The following is a 27,058-nucleotide window of genomic DNA, read 5'->3' on the forward strand; positions in this document are numbered from 1 at the left end:
ATACTGGAGATGCCATATTTTAGGGGAATCCTCACCTCTAGGAAGAAGGTAGCCTTTAAAGACATTGAATATTGTTATGGAGGAAAAAAAAAGAGCAAGATGCTAAATTGTACCCTATTACAACACACTATCCATCCACCCATCCACCCATCCATCCAAAATCCCCCAAAGAATCTTCCAAAGTAGGAACAGGGGGCTGAGAGACTGTGATCCTTTCCTTCCCTATATATACTACTGTCCCTCCAAATCCATGGGAGATTGTTCCCAGGACCCTCAATACCAAAATCCATAGATGCTGCAGTCCTTTATTTAAAATGGCAAAGTATTTGTATATAACCTATGCACATCCTCCCTTATGCTCTACATCGTCTCTAGATGACATACAACTAATATAATGTAAATGCTATGTGAAGTTACACTGTATTGTTTAGGAAATAATGAGAAAATACTTTCGATCAAGGTGAGCTGACTTTGTGGATGCGGTGTAGATACAGGCCAGCTATCTACACTTCATATATTGTGGTTACATTGTTACCTATAATGAACTAGAATTCATTTAAACATCCAAAATGCTTCCTTCTCAATGCTAATGGGGTCAAAGTGTATTTTTAGAAAAAGTTCATTTCTAACTTCAGACTACAAGATGTGCAGAGGGCTTTGGAGCCTAAGATTCTCCTTTACTTACATAACAAGTAGTAAGCTTTCGCCTCAAGAAAGACCTACACTTGAGTCTGCTACAGCAGTTTTCTTCTCTGGTGGGAATGTAAGAGAGCAGCAAGCCCGCCGCGCTGGGAGCAGTGGCTTCAGCGTGATGCCCTGGGATGAATCCGACGGAGAACAGGAAGCGGCAGCCCAGGACTCCCCCAGCTTAGCTGTGCATCACACAGCCACTCCTCGCAGGTAACACCAGCCTCATTTAAGCAGATCCAGAGCTTCCTTACTTTGCACTATTACATGATTTGATCAATTTCCTATTATATCTTCTCACTAAAAAGCAGTCAGGCATAACTGACTATTTTAAAAACATGTAGCTAGAATTGTTTTTAAAGATTTTTTTTTTTTTTTTTTTTGTCCTTTTGAGACAGGGTTTCACTGTGTAGTGCAGGCTGGCCTGAACTCACTTTATAGCCCAGACTGGTCTGGAACTCACAGTGATCCTCCTGCCTCAGCCTTTCCAAGTGGTAGGATTACAGGCATGTGCCAGCACACTTGGCCTAAGAATGTTTTTTAAAGGACAAAAATCCATTGTCTGGATTAGTAAGACATGACACTCAGGGTATAATTAATGGTAAACTAAATGCATTTGAAAATATCCGACAACAGATATTTAAGCTGCATCAGTAACAAGCCAGCCCCTGGTTTGACTGGCCCTATGGTTTCCGGTTGAAGATTTATACCCACTGGCTCACCCCTACTTCCTTACAAAACACCAAACATAACTTGAAGCATAAGAAAACTAATGCAAGAACTTTCTTTCTCTTCTTTTTGTTCAGTACTGGGCATTATACACTCAACTGTATCCCCAACCACTCCCCCACTCCCTTTTTTCTTAAAATTTGAGATGGTCTTGATAAATTGCCCAGACTGGGTTTGAATTTGCAATCCTCCTGCCTCAGCCTACCAGAGTGCTGGGTGCCACCACCAAGAAGTACTTCTACTAGAAATCATACAGAGTAGATTGTTGTAATTTGATCCATTACAATGTGATCTTGGCATTTTCACTGCGCTTATAGCAAGTTAGACTAAGCAGATTTGCTATGAGCTTTTGCTTTGCAAGTGAAAGAAGAGAAATATTCTTCTCAAGGGTTCTCAAAATAACATGGGGTCCACGTAGGTGAGTGGCAGCTGGGTGCAGTCACGGTAACCAACAGATGCCCACCTGGTTCCCGGTCGCATGGCGCATAAGCTCCTTTGCAGATTATAGCACTTTGCACAGCAGTAATGCGGTCTAATCCCCAGGGCAGGTGTCTGGCCAGGCCCAGGGAGGCCAGCACCTTGGTTCCCGACAGAAAGCACAGAGGAGACCTTACTTATCAGGTGCTGAGGTGGAGCCTCTTAGCTAATATCCAGTGGACAGGAGCCCTGCAGGTGTATTCTCTTCCTGGAGAAAGGCAGGACCTTAGCAATGGGGGGATGCACCTGAAAGCCTGTTGATCCCCTTAATGTAAGAGACAGGGTATGGCAACCCTCTGACTCACTTGTGTATGTTTGATTCCATGAACACACTGGAATTACTCAGTGGAGATAACCACAAAGAAAAATCTAGGCCTCCGGGTGATCCCTCAAGGGCACAGGAAGGAGGCAAAATGTAACTGTCATTAACCTCGAGTCAAACACCTTAACAAATGGTGCTAAGTCAAAGTGTGCTATCAAGGATGGGCCCTGCACCTGCAGTCTGGGGAAAGCAAACCACGTATCCACCCTTGGATCGAGTCAGGCCCAGACCGGAGAACTTTGTAAAGTAGGATGTGGCAGAGGGCCGGCAGGAAGGAGACTCAGACAGACTTGTGCCCACAGGGCCTCGGCACCTGATCAGCAGCCCATGAAGGGTTTCTTCTTCCCCATCCTGTTCTCAAACCTATCAAAGACGACATCGCACCCTTACTGCCAGGGTCTGCCTTAGGGACTGCCTCATGATCTGTGCTGTGTGACAACTGGCCCTCGGCTACAAATACGTGTTGGGGTGCTGGGGCCCATGCTGGCTCAGAACAGCAGTGCCAGCCAAGGGATGCTGCCTTCTGGAAACAAGGTGTGCATTAGCAGTGCCTGCTAGCACCATCTGCTCCACAAGACAAGGCGGTCCTGGTTCCCCCTGGGCAGGGTTCCTGTACGCCCAACAACCTCAGGAAGTTGGCTGGCCTGCCTCCGCACACACCTCCGCAGAGCCAATCGAGCCGCAGCTTCTGCCTTGCAGCTCAAGAGGCTGTCAGGGGCTCCACCAAGGTGTGCACACCTAAGACACCTAAGACCTCCTTTATGTATGTAAATTTTAAAAAATGCTATCTAATCTATACAGAATTCACACACACACACACACACACACACACACACACACACACACACACAGCTTCCCTGCAAGGTGGCACATAAACCCGAGGCTGTATGTGCTAAAAGCAGCCGAGCTCAAGGGGGGAAGGGATTATTTCCGGGCCCTGGGTGAGGGCCATAGATCGCAGGCCATTGGATAATGGCAGATGCAATGGAGAAGCCAGATGAGAGCCCTTGCTGGGAGGCTGAAGAGGTAGGGAAGGCAGAATGGGAACCAGAATTCCCAAACACACAGGGGACGACCGGGAACAACAGGCCCAGGCCTGCCCTCCAGGGCTCTCACGAGGGTGATGTCACTGCACAGGCAGAGGACTCAGCCCAACTAACCCCATCTACACAGGAGGGGTCCAAAACGGCACTGGGGTAGACGGTGGGAGTTTGCGTTCCAGAGTCAAAGCACTGGGGGAAAGCAGGTACCTGAGCAGCAGAGACGAAAGCCCCACATCTGGGAGCCAGTCTGGCGAGGGTGCCTGCAGGGAATAAGGGCGTGGAGGCGTGGCCAGGCTGAGGGGGGTCTGGGTGCCAGGAGGACTACGGAGCCCACGCTCCAGCAGGAGGGCTCTGGAGTGATGGGAGGCAAGCGGACCGGAGGCCAGCAAGCAGCAAGGAGCTGGGAGAAGAGCCCAAGAGCTCCAGGGGCGGTGGTGTTCCAGACACCAGCACCACATCCGGAAGAGGACTGCAGGGAAGGAAATGGTGAGTTTAACCACGAGCCACCAACACGCTGGGTGGACACTTAGCTCAACGGGGCTGTTGCTTGCAACCTGTCCTTGCAAATCCCCACAGTCTGCTGTTACGATGAATAGAATTTATGTGACTTTGCCATCAAATGTGGATTATGCTCATCTTTACTGGAGAATAAAAATGACTGCTCTTTTCTAAGAAAAGTAAACAATCCCACAGAGTATATGGCAATTAGGCAGAATTACAGCAATTCTTTCTGTGAGCACAATGTCATTATGCTGGGACTTAACTGTCATTACACTGTAAATACCTCTCCCAGGAGCGTAACTCTCGTCCACAAAAGCTTGCTGTCTTGGCATCAGAGATCACGCTACTTTTTAAGAGTTATTATTACTTTTTGCTTTTGGATCATGTAGTAAAACCCTGAGAACATTTGCACACAGAGCACTATATGGGTCACTAGTTAAAGTACAGATCTCTTGGGCCCAGGAACGTGTGAGAATCTGTACCAAGCAGCCAGACAAGGGCCTGGACTGGCTTGGAGGCCTCTGCTTTCCACAGCCGGAGTCAGCAAGCTGATGAACAAACAAAAGACAACTTCACTACAGGAAAAAATAAAGGAAGAGCCACTTCAAAGTCAGTTTTGAATATAATTCTTCTGATAAAACAGGAATAACGAGACAAAATGGTTCTGCAAAGTACAATAAAAAAATACTGTCCACTGGTTTATTTTTCCAAATGAGCAACAGGCTATTTACAAATAAGCTGATCTCCAATGATGTGTATTAAAATGGCAAGTCTATCAACTGTTTGATATCTAAATGAAAAAACAATTTATTAAGGCACATTTGATCTGTGAGTTGAAAACAAACATTCCGGTGTAATGACAGATTCATTTCACTTTTGTCCCCAAAACACATGAGCACCAAAATTGTCCAAGAACACTTAATATTTTAGTAAAATAGGAATGTGAAAATTAAGGAGGGGGAAAAGTACTTTCAAAAGGAAATCTTTGGAGATTGGTGTACTGCAAGTAAAACATACTAACCACACTCCTGGTACATATAAATACTACTAACGGGTACTCAGAAATGCCGGCGTTCTAAACCATGGATATTAAATAAATTAAAGGTATTTCAGATACAAGGGATAAAACAAAACAACAATTAAAGAATGAAGTAACTATCTCCACCAATTTAACACAGACAAGATGAAGCGAACAAAACCAAGTGTGTCTTCCCCAATGCTTTCATCAGGGTGTTTTCATTTGTTTAGCCTGCATACATTAGGATTATTACACTAATTCTTCTTTTGTCATTCTAAATATTAATATTTTACCCTCTACAGAGAAGAGTCAGGGAGAGAGGAAAAAGCCCAATCCTTCTTGGAATTCCCACCAGGTCTGTCTGGGCCAAAGGAACTGCATGAAGAACCACCAGTCTTGCTGTGCTTTCCTCATACCCCTTGCTCACAGAAACCTTTGACCTTGATGGGTAGAGCAAAGTTTAGGGGAAACAATCAACTTTGGAAAACTTCCTGAAGATGATGATACCGTATTAACACATTTCCTTTCTTACAAATGGAATACAAATTGTTTTTTTTTTTAAAAAAAGCTGTTGTTAAAAACAAAATTTAAAAAAAAAACCAAAGGTAGAATCTGGAAGGTTAACAGTCACAATAGAACATTTACCAGCGTTACAGTGTTTTTGTCACAATAATACTTTGAAGGAATGTTTACGTTTTCTGCCATAGGACTGTAGAGAAGGAGTCTGGGAAAAAATGTAAAAAAACCCCAAAAGTTTTGTTCATCAGGTATGTTTCAAGTCAGACACTAGCAAGTCTGCTACATAATGTTTAGCAATAAGATGTGTTCAAAGGCAAACACTGATCACATTTTTTGTTCAAAAAGCTCAATCTTGAAGGAGTCCTATGTAAGAAAACCACTTGGAAAATATATCCTTGGACTTCAAAAAATGGATCATACAAAAAATTTTTGAAAAATAAATTAGATAATTAAAAATGTCTTTTCCAGCAAAGCTGGACATTAGGCCGTCCTCATGGAGCCATTATTATTGCTGCTTTTACTGTAACTTGGATCGTTTTTTTCTAGCCACATCTCAGCCAACTGCTGCGTAGACCCATATGTGGATGCTTTGGAGCCCAAGCACATTTTGTACTGTTTGGGATCCAGATTGGGGTCGCAGAAGACTGGGTGATGGACGTGGACTACTCCTACTTCTTGGCTCCTGAATGTCTTCAGACCTGCCTGGACAACCTTGTTGAAGAGGTCCACATCCTCCAGCCCCCACCCCTGGATGGAAACATCAAAGCCACCCACTCGGACAAGGTCTCCTTTATAAATACAAGTAATGCCAAACCCATAGTTTCTCCAGAAGCCAGTTTTTTGAGTAAAGGCAAAATGGTTGTCACTGGGAACCTTCCCACTATAAACAATCTTTGGATCATACTGGCTAAAGATGATGGGGAAATATATTTGTTGGCCCAGAACCGTATTTGCTCGACACCGTTGCAGGAATTCTGTAGTAAACACAAGGTCAACATCACAGAAGAAGAGTAGAGATTCATTATTAAACTGAGAAGATCCTACTTCAAGGGCCAGAGCTCTTGAAAACTCTCCAGACACAGGCAAAATCTGCATGTCAGCTTTTGGATACTTGACGCGATAATCTCTCATCAGTTCAACTTGCTTGGCCTTGTCAGGGTTGGAGTCAGAATTGAAAAGCAGAACGACAAGCTTGACATTCTGATTTGGAATGAGACATGTCTTCTCAAAGTTTCCCATAAATCTCACAAACATGTCAAAACGTCCAGACAAAGGAATTAGGATATTTATTTTCTTATCTTTGGGCTCTTTGTGCTCGTTCTTGGACCCTGGGAGCTGGAAGGGAACAAGCTTCTTCAGGGAATTGGAGAGAAAAGACAGGGAGCCAGAGTCTTGATTGATCCTGTTGGCCAGCTCCTGTGCGTCCAGCTCCTCATGTTCCATGAACTGGATCTTGCTGAAGGTCTGCTGCAGGTACGCGTGCCTTCTTACAGGCACCGTCATCTTCTTCCCTTTGTGCTTCTTGTAGAGGAGCAGCAGGTCTAGGATGTACTCTGCCCCATACATGGGGTTCACCCGCCGGTAGCCGTACTGGATCTCCTTGAAGTCAATGATGCGCCCTCGCGTCTTGGCATTGGCGTTGATCATCTCCATCACCTGCATGACGATGTCATCCAAAGCTTCCCTCTGTGCAGAGTCCATTCCTCTCCGGGGGGGCTGGCCATCGGCAGCTGAATACAAGTATTTTCCAGTCAGAAACTCCCACTCCAGAATCTCCTCCCGCTGGCGGGCCTGAAAGCGCATAAAGGAAGGGGGGATGCCCAACTGCAGGTCTTCCTTGTGGATCTCTGTATTGCTGTATTTGCTCATCAGGACGATTTCTCGGTGGAGCTGGATTGTGCGATGCCTCAGCTCGGCGATTTTGCGACTAAGCATGTAGCTGTGCAGTCTGTACTGGTAGGGTGGGTTCTTGTTGGGATGTAATGTGATAGCTCGGTGAATCTTACTGTTATGGAGATCTCTAATGTACCCCTTCTTGTTCTGTTCATAATTCTCATAAAAAAGCTGCTGCATCTGTAAAGGAAAAATATTGCTAATATTACTATTTAAATACCACATGGCTGAATGTCTCCCATTCTTACTGTTCCTTACACATCTATTCACTCTACAGACAAAATCTAAATATTAGAAATCTCTCTAGTTGAGCCATAGCACACAAAAGCTCTAGATAAAGCACAACCAACAGTGGCCCAATGATACTAAAAGTTAACAGACCTTAACTACTTAAAGAAACATGACTTCATCCAGCAGCAGAGTTGACCAATACAATTCTATAGGCAGAATTATGAAAAAGTTTTTCAAAAACAAGAGGCATAAACTTGAGATCAGAGTGTAACAGTTGAGAATACTGAAAAACAATAGGACATCCAGGTTCCTACGAATGGCCTGAGTGCTGAGGGTCCAAGGCCAAAGTCCACAGGAATGGGCTTCCTGTGCTTGCCCAACAGTCTCTGGGAGCTTAGAAAATGGAGCCTATCAGAGGCCAGGGGCTGGGGCAGTGCCGCCCTTGTGGTGAAACAAAAGTTTTGGGGGCCTCTGGAAATGAGCACAAGTCGAGCACACTTCTCCATATGTGCTGCTTGCTCAGCAAGGGCTCTCCAGGACTCAGGTGGGGCCTGGAGGTTCAGAAAACACCGGCGAAGTGGAAGGGCAAGGACATACAGGACCTGTGGCTCTACTCCACTCTTCCCTTCCGTCCTTACTCGTGCATCTGGGGGAACATAAGCTTGATGGGCAGCAGCCTACAGGCGTCTGTTCCTTCAGTTAGGAAAGGAAGAAGTTTAGTTCTTCTTGACACTCAGTTAAGGAGATGAATGTTTACAATGCTTTCTGGAATGGAGAATGAAAGTTTGAAAAAATCTACTGAAAATAACACAAAGTTGGTCAGGTAAGTTAGTCCTTTTTTCTTTTTCTTTTGTGGTTCATGGTTTTGTTTTTTACTCACAGTGTTGTATACTGTGGATAAGAGTAATATGGATTGGGGGGACTCACTTATTTGCCTCTGAAGAGCCATTTGTGTACTCCCTGCAATTACCGTAGTACAAAAATACAGATTAGTATACCCCATCTTCTTTTTCTATGCAATACTGTAAGCTACAAATGAATAAAAACAGTGGGAAAAAGAAGGGGGACTACTTCCAAAGAATGGCTTAAAACGAAGAGTTGTGTGCCAGCTCCAGACATGGTCGCTGACCCCAGCGCCAATGAAGCCTGGTGTGCATGGAATCAGAATGGTACTGCCATGCCCTCCAAAGTGTGCCACCACTTCTGACTCGGCTTCCCATATCACTTACAATCCATGTGAGTATACACATACACTAATCCGCTGAAATCATGTCAAATTTTACACTTAGTTACAAAAGGAGGGTTTTTTTTTTTTAAGGATATCATGGAATATAGCTCACAATGAGCCCGTGTTATGAGGAATTCCTTGTACCTCTTTCACTACCCACTGTTGACTACAGAGAAACTTTGGACTTTACTTTAAAGACTAAAGCCAAGCAGCCAGCAGGCCTGCAGGGGGTAGGAAGAGCCTGGGAGGTTGGTAGCTGAAGGTGACTGATAAAAGCACAACTAAGATATGTGTCTGGCAGCAAAGTTTAGATGACCACACAACTTGTCTTCCTTTGACTTTGTTCCTTAAGGATCACAACAAAAGATGCTGAACGGACTCCCTGCCCCAGTGAATTTCCTGTTCACTCTCCAACTGGGGCAGCTGATGGGTGCAAACCGCAGAGCTACAAAGTGGTAACTGATTTAAAAAAAACCACGAAGGGGGCTTCGGAAAGTTATTTGCAGGGGCTGGGGATGTGGCCAGTTCTTGCCTTGCATGCACGAGGCCCTGCGTTCAATCCCCGGAACCACCAGAAAAAAGTTCTTTGCAGGTGCTAAAACTGTGGAACAAGTACAGCCCTTTCACATCCTGTGAATACCGAAATGAACAGCAGGCCTGTACACACCCACTCCCAGACTCGGGGAAGCCCGTCCTCCCGTATTCAGGAACCAAGTACCTGTGTGAGCCGCCAGAAACTGCGCTGCCTCCACCAGAGGCACTACCTGGGTAAAGGTGCTTCATGCAGAGAAGTCAGCATTAACCAACATGTCCCATGCTTGGGGACTAACGAGGCCATAGGTAGTCATATGATGGGAAGCTACAGGTGGGGTGTGTGTGCATAACTTTATTTCCATTTCATCTGCCTATAATTTCCAATGAATGTGAAGAACTATAAAATTTTCTGAAAGCACCTCCCCCTCTCTCCAGTGACAGCAGCCCAAGGCAGGCGCCGCTCCTCACCCTGCCCCGCATACAGCTCATGCCGCTGATCCATCTGGTTATGAATCTCAGACTCCCTTTCCCTCTGACCCCACTCGGTCTTTTTCGTGAAGCTGCAGCAAAAATGTCAGTTTGCGAATATAAACTGGAGAAATCTGGCTAAGATAAGGGTGGACAAAAGTCACATGATTTTCTATCTTCCCAAATTATCTCTAAAGAGAGAATGACAAAATATAATAACAGCAATAAATCCACAAAGGCCAACAGAATGGAACAAGAAGCGACACAGCACGTAAGAGATGCCCTCAAATCCTCATGAAGTAGAGAGCGGTGAAGGAAGGAAGAAAGATGAAATTTAACAGGCAGCTCTGAGAGACAGAGACAGACAAGAAAGCCAACTCTCTGTGAGAGCCCAAGAAAGACGCTGGGTGTGAGGTACAGGACAAGGCCCAGTGCTGAACACGGACACTGCAGGAGTCAGAAATACAGGACAGTGAGAGCCCCAAGGTCCCTTCCCCACAAAATCACAGCCACCATGGGGTGGGTAACATCCGCATCTTCAAAGACATGTTCCAAGTTATTCTGCCACCTAGATGGTGCAGCCTCTGTCCAAATGCATGGAGGATTGTCTACCAATTGTAACTAAACCAAAAACTGGCGAGTAACATAAAGATTTCAATATTTACGCTTCCATCATTTACAGTAGTTATTTCTGATTGCAATTGTCTACAGGTTATTTTCCCCACTCCTCTGGAGCTATTGCCTTGCTAAGCACATAACTCTGAATGAAGTTCAGTGCTCCAGAAATTAAACATGAATGCCTAATGGAGACGAGATTGAATGGCAACGGAAGGAATGAAAATCTTGGTAGATGTTAGCAGGACACCAGCCCTCATCTCCCACTTGCTGCCCAGCACACATATCCTCACTCCTCACCCCAACAGGAACCTGGACAGTCTTTCCTGGATCAGTCGTCCCACACATCTAAAGGCCTTATTAACAAAAAGTCATCCAAAATGTTGGACACTAGTGAATACACTTGTTTTTAAAAACTCGGATACAGAACCCACAGGCAGGTTTTCAAAGCTTCACCTACAAAAGAGGATCAACAGCCAAGGATCAGGCAGCTGAAAAGGGGTTCCAGTGGGAAAGACAGAGACAAAACAAAGAAACAGAGAGCGTGGCACAAACAGAAACAATACAGTGAACAGAAGAAAACCTCAACAACCAAACTAAAAACAAAACTAGTATATTCAAAGGAAGACACTATATTGATGTAATAAAAATAGAATACCACAAAAAAGAAAAGCAGAAAACAAAACAGAACTCTTACTGTTAGGAAAAAGAAAGAAAAGAAACGAAGATATGAGCTCAACAGGACAGGTTTATTTCACAACAGACCTGACAGGGACCACTCTGGAACTGAGACCAAAGCAGACCCTCTCGTACAGGTTATGGGGGTCTTTACAGAGTCATGAGATGAGGGGTGGTTCAGTGAAAGGAGGCTGTGGCTACCTGCTAAGAACAAGGCTTGATAAAGGGGAATGGCGGCCCAAGGATGAGGTCTGGCAGCATGCAGGGAGGTGTAGTTGTTATCAGTAGTAGGCTGATAGTAATATGAGTCACTAGGTGCAGCTGTGCTGGGAACAGGAGTTTAGAGGGGTCTCTGGTCAGGCTACGATGGTGGCGGTCAGCCTACTCCACTTATAATTAAACATGAAATAGCAACACAAAAAGGGAAAAGTAGCATTTCAAAGTACAGTTAAAGATCACCCAGGAAACAGAAAAAACAACAGACAAAACAAAAAACAGACAACAGAAGAGAAACAATACTCTTCTAAAAAGAGAAAGTTGGGGCTGGGGATTTAGCTCAGTGGCACAGCACCTGCCTGGCAAGCATGAGGTCGTGAGTTTGATTCCCGGTGCCGGAAAAAAATAAATAAATAAATAAATAAATAGAGAAAGTACATGGGAGAGGAAAAAACTATAAAAAAATGGATGTAGAATTGCAGAACCCAAGTGCCTGGACTAAAACACTAAGTACTCAGTATGAAGAATATAAATTCAGAATATCAAGTAAAATAGTCTAAAGAGGCCCAAAGAAGAAAGGAATATACAAACAATCAGAAACTGGAATGGTACTGGACACAGACAAAACTACTGGAAGCTAAAGAACAAATGCCTCTAAAAGAGGAAGTGAAATTATCTTCAGTGTAGAATTCTCTTCCCCACCAAACTATCCACCAGGGAGGAAAGGAGAAGAGAGAGATTTTCAGACATTCCAGGGCTCAGATTTACCTTCAATCTCTTAGGAAGCTACTGGAGGATGTAACCACTAAAGCGAGGGGATAAATCTGGGAAGACGACGACACCAGGTCCAAGCCACAAGGGGTACCACCCAGAATGACTAAGCAAGTAAGTCTCATGAGAAGCACCTCAAGGCTGGCAGCAGGAACCAGCCTTCATCTCCAGAGTCCAGCTCTGGGCCCGACCTCTTTCTTACAGGGTACATCTGACAGATCACTGATGAAGTGGTGAGCCTTTCAGCAAACAAAGTACTGAAAATTATTGAATTATTTCAATATTAAACAGCTGATGATGCATCATATAGTATACATGTTACATAACAAATACACAGGGACAAGGCTGGGTCCTCTCACCAGGGTCTATTTTCATATGTAAAAATGAGTAATGCATTTAAAGAAAAATATATACCTTTCCAATCAAAAGATGTGGCTATCTGTATTATTACTCCCTAGAAGTTCTAATATGACTGCCCATTTTATTCCTGGCTGTCACTACTCCACATGTGGAGGGGGCTGCCAAACGAGGGCTTGTACATGTAACGGTGTCGACTGTCTTCACACGACTGCTTCTTATAAGCTTGTGAGGGCACCGGGTTCCCAAATGCTCATTTCTCAAAATGCTGCAAAGGCTGTCTGCAGCCGTTACCTGCACAGTGACCGGGGTCTATGTGGGCCCGGCCCGAATATAGTGCATGTGCGCTGAGGACAGCAACACAGACGAGTACTAGCAGGCCACAGCAGCCTTAAAAGAGACCGAGAATTTTAAACTGCAGTGAAGTTGCTGTAGGGACCTCCTGCTAAACTCCCAAAGTTTGATTTAAAGGAACGTTGGGTTACATTCATTCATTCTTCTTTTCTAATAAATAAGAAATCTGTTGCAATATAAAAATAAGTGGGATGAAGCAGAAGCTTAAAAATAAGGCCAAGTCTGTTGCAGGCTAGCTGGTGGCCCTGTGCTGTCCCGACGGATTCCCTTCGCACACTTACCAGTAAGGCTACAATACGAACCTGAGACCAACTTGCCAGGCTGAGTGAAACACGCACCTGTAACGGCGCCAGGGGAGCGGCCCCTTTCTCCAAGTGGCCGATGAAGGGCCTCAGCAGCAGGTGAGCACAGAGGCCTAACAAGCGAGGGCACAGGTCTCCAATTACCCCAGGACAGTCCATCAAGACCCATCCAAATTCGCCTCGGGAGGCACTTTCAGTCAATTAGCACTTAACAGTCCCCCGCGATTCTGCACAAAGCCTCGTCAGGAAGGGCTTTTGAGGAGCTGGGAACCATTTTCTTTTTTACCTCAGAGTGGTAAAATGGGAGGGACGGGGAAATCAAAAACACTCTTCAGATTTTCAAATTTTTGGAGAGAAATATATTACAAGTAACTTTCAAAATTAAAAGCAATTACACTAAAACCAAGCACAATTCACTAATGAAACACACAAATCCCAGTAAGATGTTAAAAGGTGAGAAAAAACTCAGGAAGACAGGAGGGAAGTAGGGGGAAGCCTGGTAGACCTCACCTGACCCCCTCTCTCTAGGCTTCAGTCTGTAGGGCCCTTTCCCTGTATCAGCCACCCTTCCACCTGATCACACCAAGGCATCTCTGCCTCTGTAGTACATTTAAGCTGTCTGTAATTGATTCTGGAATTCCTTGCAAAGTTCTCAAACTATCTTTTTTGTTTGTACCTTAACTAGTTTCTGGTTTCTCTGTTGTGTTACTACTTTGGATGAAACACTTGAATTCATTAGACCTCAAGTTTTCTCATGTATGAGATGACTGCAGTATACCGGAGTAGCCTTCAAGAATTCTAAGACCTTAGGTGACCTCATCAGAACCGGCCACACATACCCTGAGCTGTCACCAACTACCCCTGAGCTGGCCGACGCTGCAGTGTTAGGAAGTCACCATCAAGGAATAAAATTGCATTTGGAGCATTAAAGGGTAGTGAAACATCCCTATTAACTGTTTCCATTCTATAAAACCTTCAGTTCTTCTATAAGACCAAAATAGGAGCACTAGAAGAGTAACAAATACATAATGACTTTTTCGTTACAAAGATTTTTTTAAAAATATTTTGCAGAGTATCAAATTTAGAATTTAAGAGAATTTTATTATCATAAGATATTTCAATGATGTATAACTTGGCGTATTATTTAAAAGAATATTATGAAACAGTTAACAGTGGAACATACAAGTCAATACAAACAGGCTATTTACTAATAACAAGGTTATTCCTTGCTTTAAAAAAACTAATTGAAGAAACCCTTCTAAAATGCAGACAGTGGGGCTGGGGATTTAGCTCAGCGGCAAAAGCGCCTGCCTGGCAAGTGCAAGGTCATGAGTTCGGTTCCCGGTACCGGAGAAAAACCAAAAAAAATAAAAAATAAAAAATAAAATAAAATGCAGACAGTAACGCTGATGGCTTAATTTTCAGTTATAGGGTCCAAACAGTCTTTACTCTTTGTTCCAAAAAGCTCCTGTGTTATCTCTGACTCTAGCAAAGCCAACTCCCTTTACTGTTAGATGTTTCAGGACACTGTGTCATTCTATAGTAAATCTGACAGGGGCTACTTCCCCAGGTCATGCTATTCCCAGGAACTTCTAGGCCAGCTGGGAACAGCCACCAATGACCTACATTTAATCTTCCTTAACAAATACCTTCTATGATCTCTGGTAACAAATGTCCTTATCCTCCGCAGTGAACACAAAACGTTCTCATTAGGCCCTTGTTTCTCCTATTAACTGTTTACACTCCTGCCCTTCATTAGATACACAGTTCAGCCACACCAACAAACCATCACCGCTCTGGATCAAACTCTCATTTGCATGTATGCAATGCTTCAATTCATGACAGAGAATCTGTTTTCTTTATCCTTAGAAAATTGGTTCAAAGACTATATGGGCTGTCTAAATGTTGACAGATCATAACCTGTGGTAGTTTCAATAGCCAAAGTCATGATTTTTAAATATTTATCATTTTCATATGCCTGCAAGGTAGGTTTCCAGACAATTTACTGTCCAAAGCATGAACTTCTGGGATGAAAGATGGGGTCTATTAATAATTAGGCCATTCCCACCAGCATAAACTGGGCTGTCTCGGGCTTTTGGGACATATGGTTACCCTACATGTCCCTATTAGGCCTTGCTTAATTAGTTTTGTGTAGGCTTTGCCAATTTTCATCCAATTGCCAATTTTCATCCAATTAAGTTCAACAAGGAGGAACTTTGTATTTTAAAGACTCCATTCAGAAAACTGAGTTTTTCATGGGAATTGAACTGGGAGTTGAGGGCAAAAAAAGGACAACTACAGGAATGAGGCTTGAACAGTTAGTGCCCAATTCTGAAATCTAAGCACCTGTCACAGAAGCCTGGCCCATTTCAAAGTAACTGAGGATTGAGCTTGGCAAAGTTAAACAAGAACTGCAGGTAGTAATTTAAAGCTTCTGCATAAGACTGTAAGCACAGTGAGGAAGCTGAAACAAAAGTTTTTTAAGTGGACATTTTGAGGTTTGGATAATCAATAGCAACAAGCAAAGAGAACCCTTACCTGCAGTCAGGAAACTGTATCCAAGATTCCATTTCTGCTTCTTACAAATGCCTCACCTCAGAGCACTCAAACTCACAAAATACGCAAAGAACTTTTAAAACTCTGAGAAAACTCAGTAAGTAGCCAAAGTCCTTAGCAGACCTATCACCAAAGAAGATATACAGATAGCAAATAAGGATACGAAAAGACATCTTCTATCATCAGGGAAATGCAGATCAAACTAAGGAGGTACCAGGACACACCTATAAAATGGTTACATCCAGAACATGATGTCACCAAATGCTAAAGAAGATGTGAGGCAACAAGACTTCTCATTTGTTGCTGGTGAGAATGCAAAATGACAGACACTTTGTCAGTTTCTTACAAAACTAAACTACACAGTCCACAAGTTGGCATGTCTCCACATGTACCCAAAGGGGCTGAAAACTTATGTTTATACAAAAACTTGCATAGAGATATTTACAGCATCTTTATTCATTACTGCCAAAACTCAGAAGCAACTCTTCTGGGTGAATGGACAAACTGTGATAAACCCATACTGTGGTGCATTCCTTTAACCCCAAGACTCTTGGAGGCTTGGGAAAAGGAACACAGCAAATTTACGGGCAGCTTGGACTACACTGTGAGACGCTGCCTCAAAAACAAAACAAAACAAAGTCATGTGTTACATTCAGATGATGGAATGTTATTAAGCATTAAAAAGAAATGAATTATTAAACCACAAAAGAAATGGGGGAAAGTAAGTACACCCATTATTACATGTAAGAAGCCAATCTGAAAAGGCTTCATACTGTATGATTCCAACTCTATGATATTACTAGGAGGCCAAACCTTGGAGACAGTAAGATCAGCAGCTGCCAGGGTTTAAAAAGGAAAGGGAAGAAAAGGTAGAGCACAGAGACTTTTAGGGCAGTGAAACTACTCTGCATGACATTACAAGAGAAATTTTTCTAAATTCATAGGATGTACAACACCAAGAGCAAATGCCCATGAAAACTATGGACTTAAGGTGGCAATGATGGATCAGTGAGGGTCCGGTGATTGTAACAAACACCCCCCTGTGGGGCAGGGTGCCTAGATTGGGGAAGACTGTGCATGTGGGGACAAGCTATTTGGGAACTTTCTGTACATTTTGCTTACTTTTTCTGTGAACCTAAAACTACTCCAAAATTTAAGTTTTTTAATTTAAATAAGAAAAACAATTAGAAGAAAAAAAACCTGTCAAATTATTCATGTTACTTAGACTCTAAAGAAAACTATAGGTTAATCCTTTTGCTCTGAGTTATTTATAAATTCTTTTGTTTACTCTTTCATCCATCCACTGCTTTAAGCAAAACAAAACCTTTACAGAACTATGAACTCGTGCTTGCTTCCACAGCACATACACTAAAACTGCAACAATCCAGAGAAGATTGGCATGGCTCCTGCGCAAGGATGACACGCAAATGCAGGAAGCCCCCATATTTCATTCACCACCAAAGGCAACCTTAAGGTCCACTACATGATACACGGGGCCAATGGTAACTTGGCTCACCATGGGAGAAGGCCGGCCATTGAGAGCACAATGACTGTCTGAGGAGCATGGCTAGAAAGAGTAGCAGAAGCTTTCCAAGGAAATCCTGTCCCCCTCAGTGAGTGTGGACCTGGTAGTGTGGAACCAGGCAGCCTGCAGCCTGACCATGAAGACCAGTGACCTCTCGGTGATCCAGAATAGCGGTATTCTCACCCTCCCTGTGTCCCCAAGGAGTCTCAGCTCTGTGGGGTCAGGGCTGATGTAAAAAAAAAACACGTGTTACTGACAGTGTTGCCAAACAGCAATTCCCTCACTTCCTGGAAGAAAACTGACTGCTGTCAGCTATTAAAAAACTTAAATTTTTGGAGCAGTTTTAGCTTCACAGAAAAAGTAAGCAAAATGTACAGAAACTGACTGCTGTTATACAGAGAAGTTCTGTATAACCTAGAGTGACTCTTTCCAAACACTCACCTGTGTGGATGTGTGCCAGTTGGAACTTACTGACCCAGAATGGAAAAGACAATTACTTAGCCTAACTGTGAAAGTGAGGTACTGAACGCTTCTATGGCAACTGTATGCGGTAAATGGAGAAAGGGCAGTCATCTACTTAGGGACCTGTTTGATATGCCTTCCTTGATCCTATACCCATCTTTTGTTTTGTTTCAACATACCTAAAGGGGAAAAAAAAAACCCAAAAACAGAAAACCAAGGCTGTAGAATTAACAAAATTCCTTTAACCTAGGACCATAAGTGGATGCCCTTGCATGGACTCACCTTAGTTCTTAGGGAGCCAGTGTGTGTGTGTTGCTGTTATTGAAATACAGTTCATCTGGAGCCCCAAAAGTGCCCACAACTGCCAGGGGACTTCATGTTCCCAGGCATCAGGAGAGGTGGGCATTCTCAGGGGACGTGGAGTTGGCCAGGGCCTGCATTTGAAGAACTCTGTTTTCATTCTTGAAACTCATGGCAAGGTACACATGCTTTTTTTCTTTTTAATTTCCTTGGTGCAGCTTAGGCCAAGTAGTAATGATCACCACCCTGAGTAATGTATGAAGCACTGCTCTGGCAGTAAAATGAGGAAAGAGAAACAAAGACCCAATTTCTGGGCAGGGAAGTCTTTTGCACTGTGCTAATGCCCTTACTGAAATGTGGATCAAGACTGATACTGGAAGTTTTGCCTCTTCGTTACTGCACCTGACTTTACAATCCGAAGAAGTGTTTTTGCCAAGTTGTGTCTTTCTTTTTAGAATTATAAGCAAACACAGTAGTGGAGTCTGTTTACACTGTGAAATGGTTGCTGTTATGAGGACACAGCAATGACTTTCTCACGCCTTGTGAATGTATGGTCTACGGAGAAACCCCTCCCTGAAATTGCACATGCTGAAAATAAATTTTGGAAATTAATCTATCTGCTGGAAAATTAATTTTAAATGCACATATATAAACTTCAGATCCTTTTTGGAAAGAGCTAGGTAGAAACAAAATGCAAGTTAGAATTCCCAATGAATGGTATCTTTTTGTTTTCTGAGACAGTACTCTAAACTAACAAGCCCTTATACAAAACCGGGAAAGCTGTGTGCAAGTAGCGCACCCTTGTAGTCCCAGTTACTCAGGAGGTTTGGGCGGAAGGATCGTCTGAGTCCAGAAGTCCAACATAATGAGACCTTGTCTCAAAAAAAAAAAAAAGAGAAAGAGAAGAAATGTTTTTTGAGCCTTCACATATGCACCCTGAGACACCATGCTTCTCTCTCCTTTTTGACACACATTTGATCCTCACAATTTTAAACTTTTATAGGCAAAGCCCCTTTTGTTCCAAGTGCTTAGCCCAATAACTGCCCAAAATGTACCGGCTAAGTACGTAAGTTAATAAATATCATCCCTTTACCGAAGAGGACAGAAAGACTGATCACAGATAATAAAAGTGTCTCCCATCAACAGTTAGATGTCTCAATAAAAGCTAAGCACTGCACCCAACAAAGAAGCAGTGGCCCCTTAGAGATTACCACAGCACACCATATCGGCCTGCTCCTAAAAGATGAGATATCCAGATACCCTGCCAGGGGCCCAGGAAGCAGACCAGCCAAAGGCAACATAGATGCACCTTGCCAGTGTTGGCCCCATCTCCTAGTAGCAACAAACACGGCAACAGGAACTAAGAAAACAGGATGTTCAAATATGGGTAAGCAATATCCTGAGAGCTGCGAGAGCAAAAGCATCCTTGAAAGAGGATCCACTAGAATTCTCAGAAATTATACCAACCATCTTTCTCCATCTGTCCCACCACAATGCAGTTTCCTGAAGGTTTTTAGGTCTCACCTACGGTTTCTATAGCCACAGTATGGAGGAGAACCTGGCGTCATAGGCTCCCTTTATAAATATTTACAAGGGCAGAAATGCTGGTAACTGAGAATTTCAGTATACTAAATAGATAATCACCCTTTCCAAAGTAACCTATTTTTCCTGCACCATCATTCAACGTAACCATTCCACTAGGTGCACATTAGTCAACTTCTTAGAATGCAGAGCTGGCCTTTAATCCTTTAGAAGTATCTGATTTTAGAAAAGAAAGAAAGCAAGCTTATTACCACTTCCCCATCCCTAACTGAAATTAAACAATTTATGCAATTTAACAACTCTCAGAAGGTCCAAGTACTTACCACGCACGCACGAAGAAAATCCTATGAAGTACTTCGATGACTGTTTCAGTTTACACACAGGGGACAGTTTGCACTGTTTTCAGCAATCTGTCCATGCCCTACAATGACTGCATGGCTGAGCCAGGACTGGCCCTCAGTTCTTCGTGTGTGTGTGTGTGTGTGTGTGTGTGTGTGTGTGTGTATGTGAGAGAGAAAGAGGGAGAGAGAGGGAGGGAGGAAGGGAAAGAGAGAGGGAGCACGAGAGACAGGATTTCACTATCCATTCAGGCTGGCCTTGAACTCAGTGATGCTCCTGTCTCAGCCCCTCAAGTGCTGGGATTACAGGGGTCCACTACCACACCCGGCTCCTCAGTTCTGTCTTGAGCTAGGTTCTTGATAACTAGAGGTGCCCACCTGCTTGGCCCAGCTCCACGCCTGGGTCCACCCAGAAGACAGGAACAAGCAGCAGCCTGCTCTCCTAGAGCTCACACAATAAACAAATAACATGTCAAATGGTCACTAGAGCTTTGGACAAACACAAAGTAAGTAAGACATCAGCTAAGATTGGGGTTGGGGTAAGAAAGGGTTCACATCAGTGTGTCAGAACAGGCCTCTCTGGTGGGGGAAATCTAGGCAGAGAGCTGTGAGTACTCAGAAGGCAAGGGGGATGTTCCAGAGGAAGCTAAAGAATATGCTGCATTCTCTCTGGAACATTCATACCGTCAGCAGATATGACTCTCTTCTCTGCACAAGAAACACTCCCAGAAGCAGGCAGCAGGCGCGATGGTCAGGCTACTATCCCAATCATCTATGTACCTGGGAGCAGGTGGAAATCCCTTACTCTCCAATGGCACTGGATCCTACTTCCAACCTCCCGCCCTGTAGCAATCTCTCCAGATGGGCTCCTGAAGAGGATCAAGTGTGTATTTTCATGGTGTGAACAGTGAAAGCGGTTTAAATGCTAGAAATGACTACTCAAAACTTTCTAAATAAGTATGTGAACTCCACAGAACCAAATTTGAAACAGATAAAGCATAAGAGCAAAGAGAGGAGTTGAAATTAATTAATTAATAGTCCCCTATTAATTAATGTGCACACAACACAGAAATTCCTGACAGTATGGAAGATGGCCTCCCTTATGGTTTCCCACCAGGAACTTTCCTTTCCCTAAGAAAACCCTCTCTCGTGGGAGACCACGCTGCCACCATTTCTGCTTTGTAAGCAGGTAGGCACGGAGTGTCGGCAGTGGAGGGTGCCAGGAAAGGAAGTACCACCTTAAAGCATTCCTACGTCTCCCTGGCTCCCCATTTCCTTCCTCCTCGTGCTTATGGGCAGTCAGCTGCCCGCCTTGGCCCAGCACCAGAATCGAGTAGGATCCAGAGGCCATCCGGCATCTAGTTAAGGTGGGAGTGAGCACTAAGCAACTTTTCCAGTGCCCTCTGCATGTGGTTACTGAGTCTTCCGTGGGGGAAGTCATGAGCGGAAGTAGAGAGCTAAGGAATCTTTGAATTAGAAAAATAATGGGCAACTTATGTACTATTATTGACATTAGCACAAGTACTCTAAACTGAAAGGAAACAATAAAATAGGAAACTCATCTCAATGAATTAAATGTGGCTACACCTCTGTTTCTGTTGTACTCAGGGTTTGCAAGGAGAACAATTTAATACAGGACACATCATTTATAGGGTTATTTTATAACAGTTATGCAAAGAGTCAAGTTCAAAAGACTGCAGGAAATCCATTGTTATGGTTTGTATCTAGACGTCCCCCCAAAGCCTCATGCTTTGGGGTCACGGGTCCCGGCTTCTAGAATCTGTGGTTGACTCATGGTCCAATGCTGGGACTATGGGTGTGAGTGCTACACCTACTCTGCGGTGGGAAGCCTGCATAAAATATGAGGGAGGGAAAGAGGCTTGCTCTCTGCTGCTCCTTCCTTTTTGTTCTTGCTATCTTTGCTGTTTTCCACCACCATGAACTGTTGCTCTCTGCTGTGTGCCACTCTGCCTTAGTGCCAGTGAGTATGGATTTAAACCTCCACAAACTGTGGGCTAAATAAACCTTTCCTTCCTTAATTCTGAGCATCAGGTATTTTTGTCTCAGCAATGACAGAAAACTAACTAAGATATCTATCCACACACTAAAGACCCAAAGAATTGAGCTGAGGGCCTGGATTCCACAGCAATGTCCTGCATGAGTCCAGCTGAAGACCTAGAGTCCATAACAATGTCCCCTACAACTCCAACTAGAAGCCTAGAGCCCATGACAGTGTCTCATGTAACTTATTTCAAGGATCTGTGCCAAGAAGGCCCCAAGGTCAGTGGTGGAAACTAGAAAGTCTGTGCCAGTGGGATGAAGGATCTGTGGCAGCAGGCTGAGGGATCTGCACTGGAGCCAGGAAGCAGCGCTCAAAGAAGGACCAGAGCTCCCCTGAAAAGTACCACAGCCACCCTCAGCAAAAGCGAGGTCCTGAGCTCCTTCAATGATGAGAACAGCCGAGTTCATATCAGGAAAGCCAGTGTGACAAGCTTCTCCAGGAGACTGAACAGTGCACCATCTTCCCCTCCAGAGCCAGGAAGCAATGCTCAAAGTAAGGACCAGAGCTTCCCCAAAGTGAACTGTAGCCATTCTCAGTGACTGACAACAAGGTCCTGAGCCCGTTCAACGAAGAGAACAGCCAAGATCATCAGGAAAGGCAGCATGACAAGGCCCTCCAGGAGAACCAACAGCTCCCTAACAGCACCTCTCCTTCTCTAGTTCTCCTTTTTGTGCTGCCAGCAACAACCCTCAGGTGGGGCTCCCACACCCAGCACCTCGTTGATTCAGCTCAGTGGCGTGTTACAAGTTGACCACCAGTTGTCAATCCACCATCATTTATCTTGTTCACAAGTAACCACAATTTTTCTATGTGGGTGCCTCAGCTATGAAACAGCACAGCATACTAGGTAACGCTTTAAAGAATTTCAAAATGACAGTTTACTATTCCAAGTTAAACTCTAACTTTTAAATTAATTTCAGCTCTGAATTATGTAGCCATAAGAACTAGTTATCCACCAGTTTTGCCCTTATATTCCTTATTTACTATTTGCTTGTCTGCATCATTACATAAAGTTATAAAGTAATCCAGTGCTGAAAGGAAGCCAATGGGAGAGCTGCTTCTAAACATCAAATGCAGTAGCACTTAACCCGACTCAGCCAGTACTTCCTGCTCCTCCCTGGAAAAGAACCAAGGACATACATGATTACCTTCAAGTCCTCCTACAATCCCACTTTCTTGCCTTGCCTCCATTTCTAAATTAAATCACAAGCTCTGGCTCTGGGGGTGGAGGATGTTTGGGAAAGGGGACAGGGCTGTCAAAATTCTACTTTCAAGAATACACTTCAGAAAAGAAGGCCAAAAAGATAAGATCTCATGTACTTCTTTACAAGTCTCAACAGCTTCCCCTAGATTACCTTATAAGAGAGACTGGCTAAAGGGAAATAAAATGGGATTTCATGAACAAAGTGTAATCTTTCCTAAGCCTATAACTATAAACCATGTGATTCTTCAATTGTTATCTCATAAAAACAGTTACATCAATTATGATACTCTTTTAAAATCTTTATCACTAGAAACCGATATACATTGTGGAGAAGGTCATTCTTTAGTTTACCTTTCAGTGTATTACCTATTTGGGACTTTTGAGCCTAACCAAGCCATACGATTGTTTGATTCTGGAGGAAGTCTAGCAAAAGTATTAGTGTAAAAGGAAATGAAAGCAGGACCTGTATCCCTGTGGGATACAGGGATAGCACTAGCTGCTTTGCTGAGATATGCCCGAAAGAATCATGACATGAGTGCTAAATCAAAGTCCAGTTCCTGTGATAATCAAGTTCTATTGTCCTCGCTAATCCTGTTAATTATTCCTCCCATTTCCCCTGTTGCTGCTTTTTGCTCGTTTCCCAATAAAAGGCCTAAGAAGATTGTAATCGAGGCTTCAGTCTGAGAGGCTGCAGCCCAATCCCCTAACTTTGTCTCTCTCATCTTTCTTTTTTCTTTTCATCTGCGGCACCTCCTTCTTGGGACCTGTCACCCCAGACAGAAACTGACTACACACTGACAATACACTACGGTGATTTGGATCTGGAATATCCCCCAGCCCATGGACTACTGGGAGGCAGTGGAACCTTTAAGAAGTCAAGCCTAGTGGGACATCTCAGCGGTACCCCTGAAGGGCAACTGGGACCCTGGCCTCTTCCCTCTCCTCTGTGCTTCCCAGCCATTACGAGGTGAACAAGCCTCCTTGATCACAAGCTCCCTGCCATGATGTACTCTGCTGCCACAGGCCCAAGCTAACAGTGACCAAGGACCAAAAATTCCAAACCAGTGGGAGTCAAAATAAATCTTTTCCCTTACTGAGTTGATTGTCTCAAGTATGTTTGTTACAATAACAGAATGTTAATATATTCATTGTAAAACACTGAAAAGGAGATCTACTAAAATCCTACTGACATGTAAAAAATATTCATTCTAATACACATATAAAGTAACAAAACTAATATATTGTGTAAACTGTACAATGAATATATACTTGTATTATGTCAAGGTAATAATTCTACTTCTGATCTAGAAAGTCCTACTTTGTGAATGCCTTTGTATCTTTTCAAATGTTTTTGTCAAATATACAAAATGTCACATTGGTTGTATATGACCCTAGCAATTCACAGTAAACTACAGACATTCCTAATGGGTAAAGAATATTTAGTTTGAATTATTTTAATCTTTTATTTTACCTCACTTACAAGTTTGTACATATTCAAATATTCACTAGTTATTTTGCTCTATTTTCCCAAAGATAGCATTATATAAGATTTTTTCCCTGAAATTATTAATGTAAGCCCATTAATAAGAGAGGCTAATCTTTGATAACTAATAAAAGGAATTTCCATGCCCCCAAATACAAGTTTCATCGCAAATTCATTCCCAAAAGCAATGTTTCTGCATAATAAAACTTAAAGCCAATGTAAAGGGAGACACCCTAAAAGAAACTTTCCCATCTGGACTGATCTGCTAGTTTATACTTTGAGAGTACTGCCAAATTGTTATATGTATTATTACAGCCAGGATTATTTTCCAAGAGAGAAAAATTTAGGTCAAGTATCTGAGGATACCCCCAAATTATGGCATTTACATGATGTCAAATTATAACACAACTATAAATGGAATATACTGATGACCAGTTTCTAACCACCAAGGACTCTTGCCAATGTATGTTTGTTAGAAGTCTATTCTGATCTCAAATTAGGAGCTTTTTAACCCAAAACCCAATCAGATTGCACTGTACAACTGTATTTCTTGAACATCTCATCTTGGTACATCGCCACGAATTCCAAAGTGATATTCAGATGATCTACACTTGCAACCTGACCACAACTCAAACCACAAAAGAGAGGACAAAGTGCTGGAGACTCACCATGGGATACACACACACTGTGACCTCATGGCCCAGATCGTCCTCCTTCCCCTGCAGTGACAGACTCCAGCTACCTGGCCTTCTGTCCAGGTGGGTGTGCCGCATGCCCAAGTCCTCCCCAGGAGAAGGTGAGAAGTGATATGTTCCCCAGTCTGTCTTGGTCTCCCCAGAGCCTTACCCACTCCAATGCTATAGTTAGAGCACAGTAACCATGCAAGCAGAGAAGCAAAGAGCTCAGATTCCCCCCATAACTGTAAGAACAGTCCCCACCATCCTGGAGTACCTGTTATGAAACACAGAAATTAACATCTAAGCTCCACCACACTTGTCAGGTGTCTATTGTTGTGGTTGAGTGCTTTTGTAAGTCATGCAAGAGTTACGAAGTTGCTGCTGTGGACGCACTGTGTCCAATCTCCTGGATCATTATGCTCATTTAGTTATTGCCAAATAGCTGCTTTTGCACTATGAGGCTGGCTGAGTAGCTGGGACTGCGACTCTCTGGTTTCCAAAGCCTAAAATATTTACCTTCTGCTCCTTTACAGAAAAAGCTTGATGTGGGCATGATGGTGCACACCTGTAATCCCAGCACTCAGAAGGCTGAGGCAGGAGGACTAGTGGGAGTTCAGGCCAGCCTAAACTACATAATGAGTTCAAGGCCAATGAGGGAGCGGGGGAGGGAAGGAAGGAAGGAAGGAAGAAAGAAAGAAGGAAGGAAGGAAGGAAGGAAGGAGGGAAAGAAGAGGGAAGGAAGGAAGGAAGGAAAAAAGAAAGGGAAGGAGAGAGGGAAAAGAAAAAACTCAAATCAAATCATATCAAATCAAAACAAAACAAAATAGAACAAAACAAGGAAAGAAAGAAAGAAAGAAAGAAAGAAAGAAAGAAAGAAAGAAAGAAAGAAAGAGAGAAAGAAAGAAAGAAAGAAAACACCTGCTGATCCCCGATCTAGATAGAGTCTGTGGGCACACCTAGACTTTGCCAAAGCAAACCATGTTCCTCAGTGTGGCTCTTCCCCACGCAGTCCACCTTGCCATCCAGAGGTGAGCTGCTGCTTCTCAGCTCCCTGGTACCAGGCACCACGCATGACTGGCTGTGTCTCCATGATGTCAGGACACCTTTGCTGCAGGTGTTGATGTTACATCTTTGTTTCCTAGCCTTTCAATTCTAACAAAGTACCTTCTAAAACTTATTTTTTCCAGGAAAAAAAGTTTGGAAATTGATTACAAAATAATGTGAATATACTTAATACTATTGAGTGGTACAGTTTTAATAGGTTACAATGACAAATGCTATGGGTATTTATCACAATTAAAAATTTTAAAAGATAACTTCAAAATTTAAAATTTTACACAAATTTTCTAAAAAATGTTTGATTCTAGTTAAATAAAAAGCCTGAAAGTAGCAACACTAGAAGCAAAACATGACACACTGAGTTTTCCATGTGGCATTACTTTGCGGTATACATTCATTTTACTTTGGTTTTGTGCAAAAAAGTCAGTTTTGAGAGTAAAAACAGGCGCAGCAGAGCTCCCTAAAATAGAACCCTCAAAGGCCACGAACAGCTGGATGTGTTCATCTTATACCTGTTTCTAACCAGCATTACAGCTGCCTCAGCAACTGCCTATGAGTCACAAAGCTCTTGGAAGCATCATTCAGAATAAGGCACAAGATAAAGTGACTTCTTCGATGCAAACCACAAATGCTCTGTGGACAGCTACCTCAAGCCAGGTTAGGGGGTTCAGTTAAGCAACACTCTACAGCATTAAGTCAGTAAATGCTAAAGAGCATTCTAAATGCTCACGATCAATCAGGCACCCAAACGACAATTTAGGTTGAAGATAACAAATGTTGTCATTGTATGGCAGTTCACTTCTAGAAGCAATCTTTAATTTTCATTTTTATGAGTATCAAGGTAAAAAAAAAAAAATGACAAGTCTTTACACAGAAAAGCTAGGTGTAACAAAATCACTTGGGTTTG

General features: G+C 43.2%; 1 protein-coding gene across 1 annotated transcript in view; it reads right to left on the reverse strand.

Moving 5' to 3' along the window:
- Positions 1-4,362: 4,362 nt before the first annotated feature.
- Chsy1 (chondroitin sulfate synthase 1) overlaps positions 4,363-27,058 on the reverse strand; it is a gene marked incomplete in the record, with an annotated part of 65,868 nt that continues 43,172 nt past the window's right edge. Inside the window, 1 exon segment of the mRNA XM_005381708.2 lies at positions 4,363-7,369. Coding sequence (XP_005381765.2) covers positions 5,777-7,369 — 1,593 coding nt within the window.

Source organism: Chinchilla lanigera, unplaced genomic scaffold (genome assembly GCF_000276665.1).
Source record: "Chinchilla lanigera isolate Chin_1 unplaced genomic scaffold, ChiLan1.0 scaffold00015, whole genome shotgun sequence".
In the NCBI taxonomy this organism is placed as follows: Eukaryota; Metazoa; Chordata; class Mammalia; order Rodentia; family Chinchillidae; genus Chinchilla; species Chinchilla lanigera.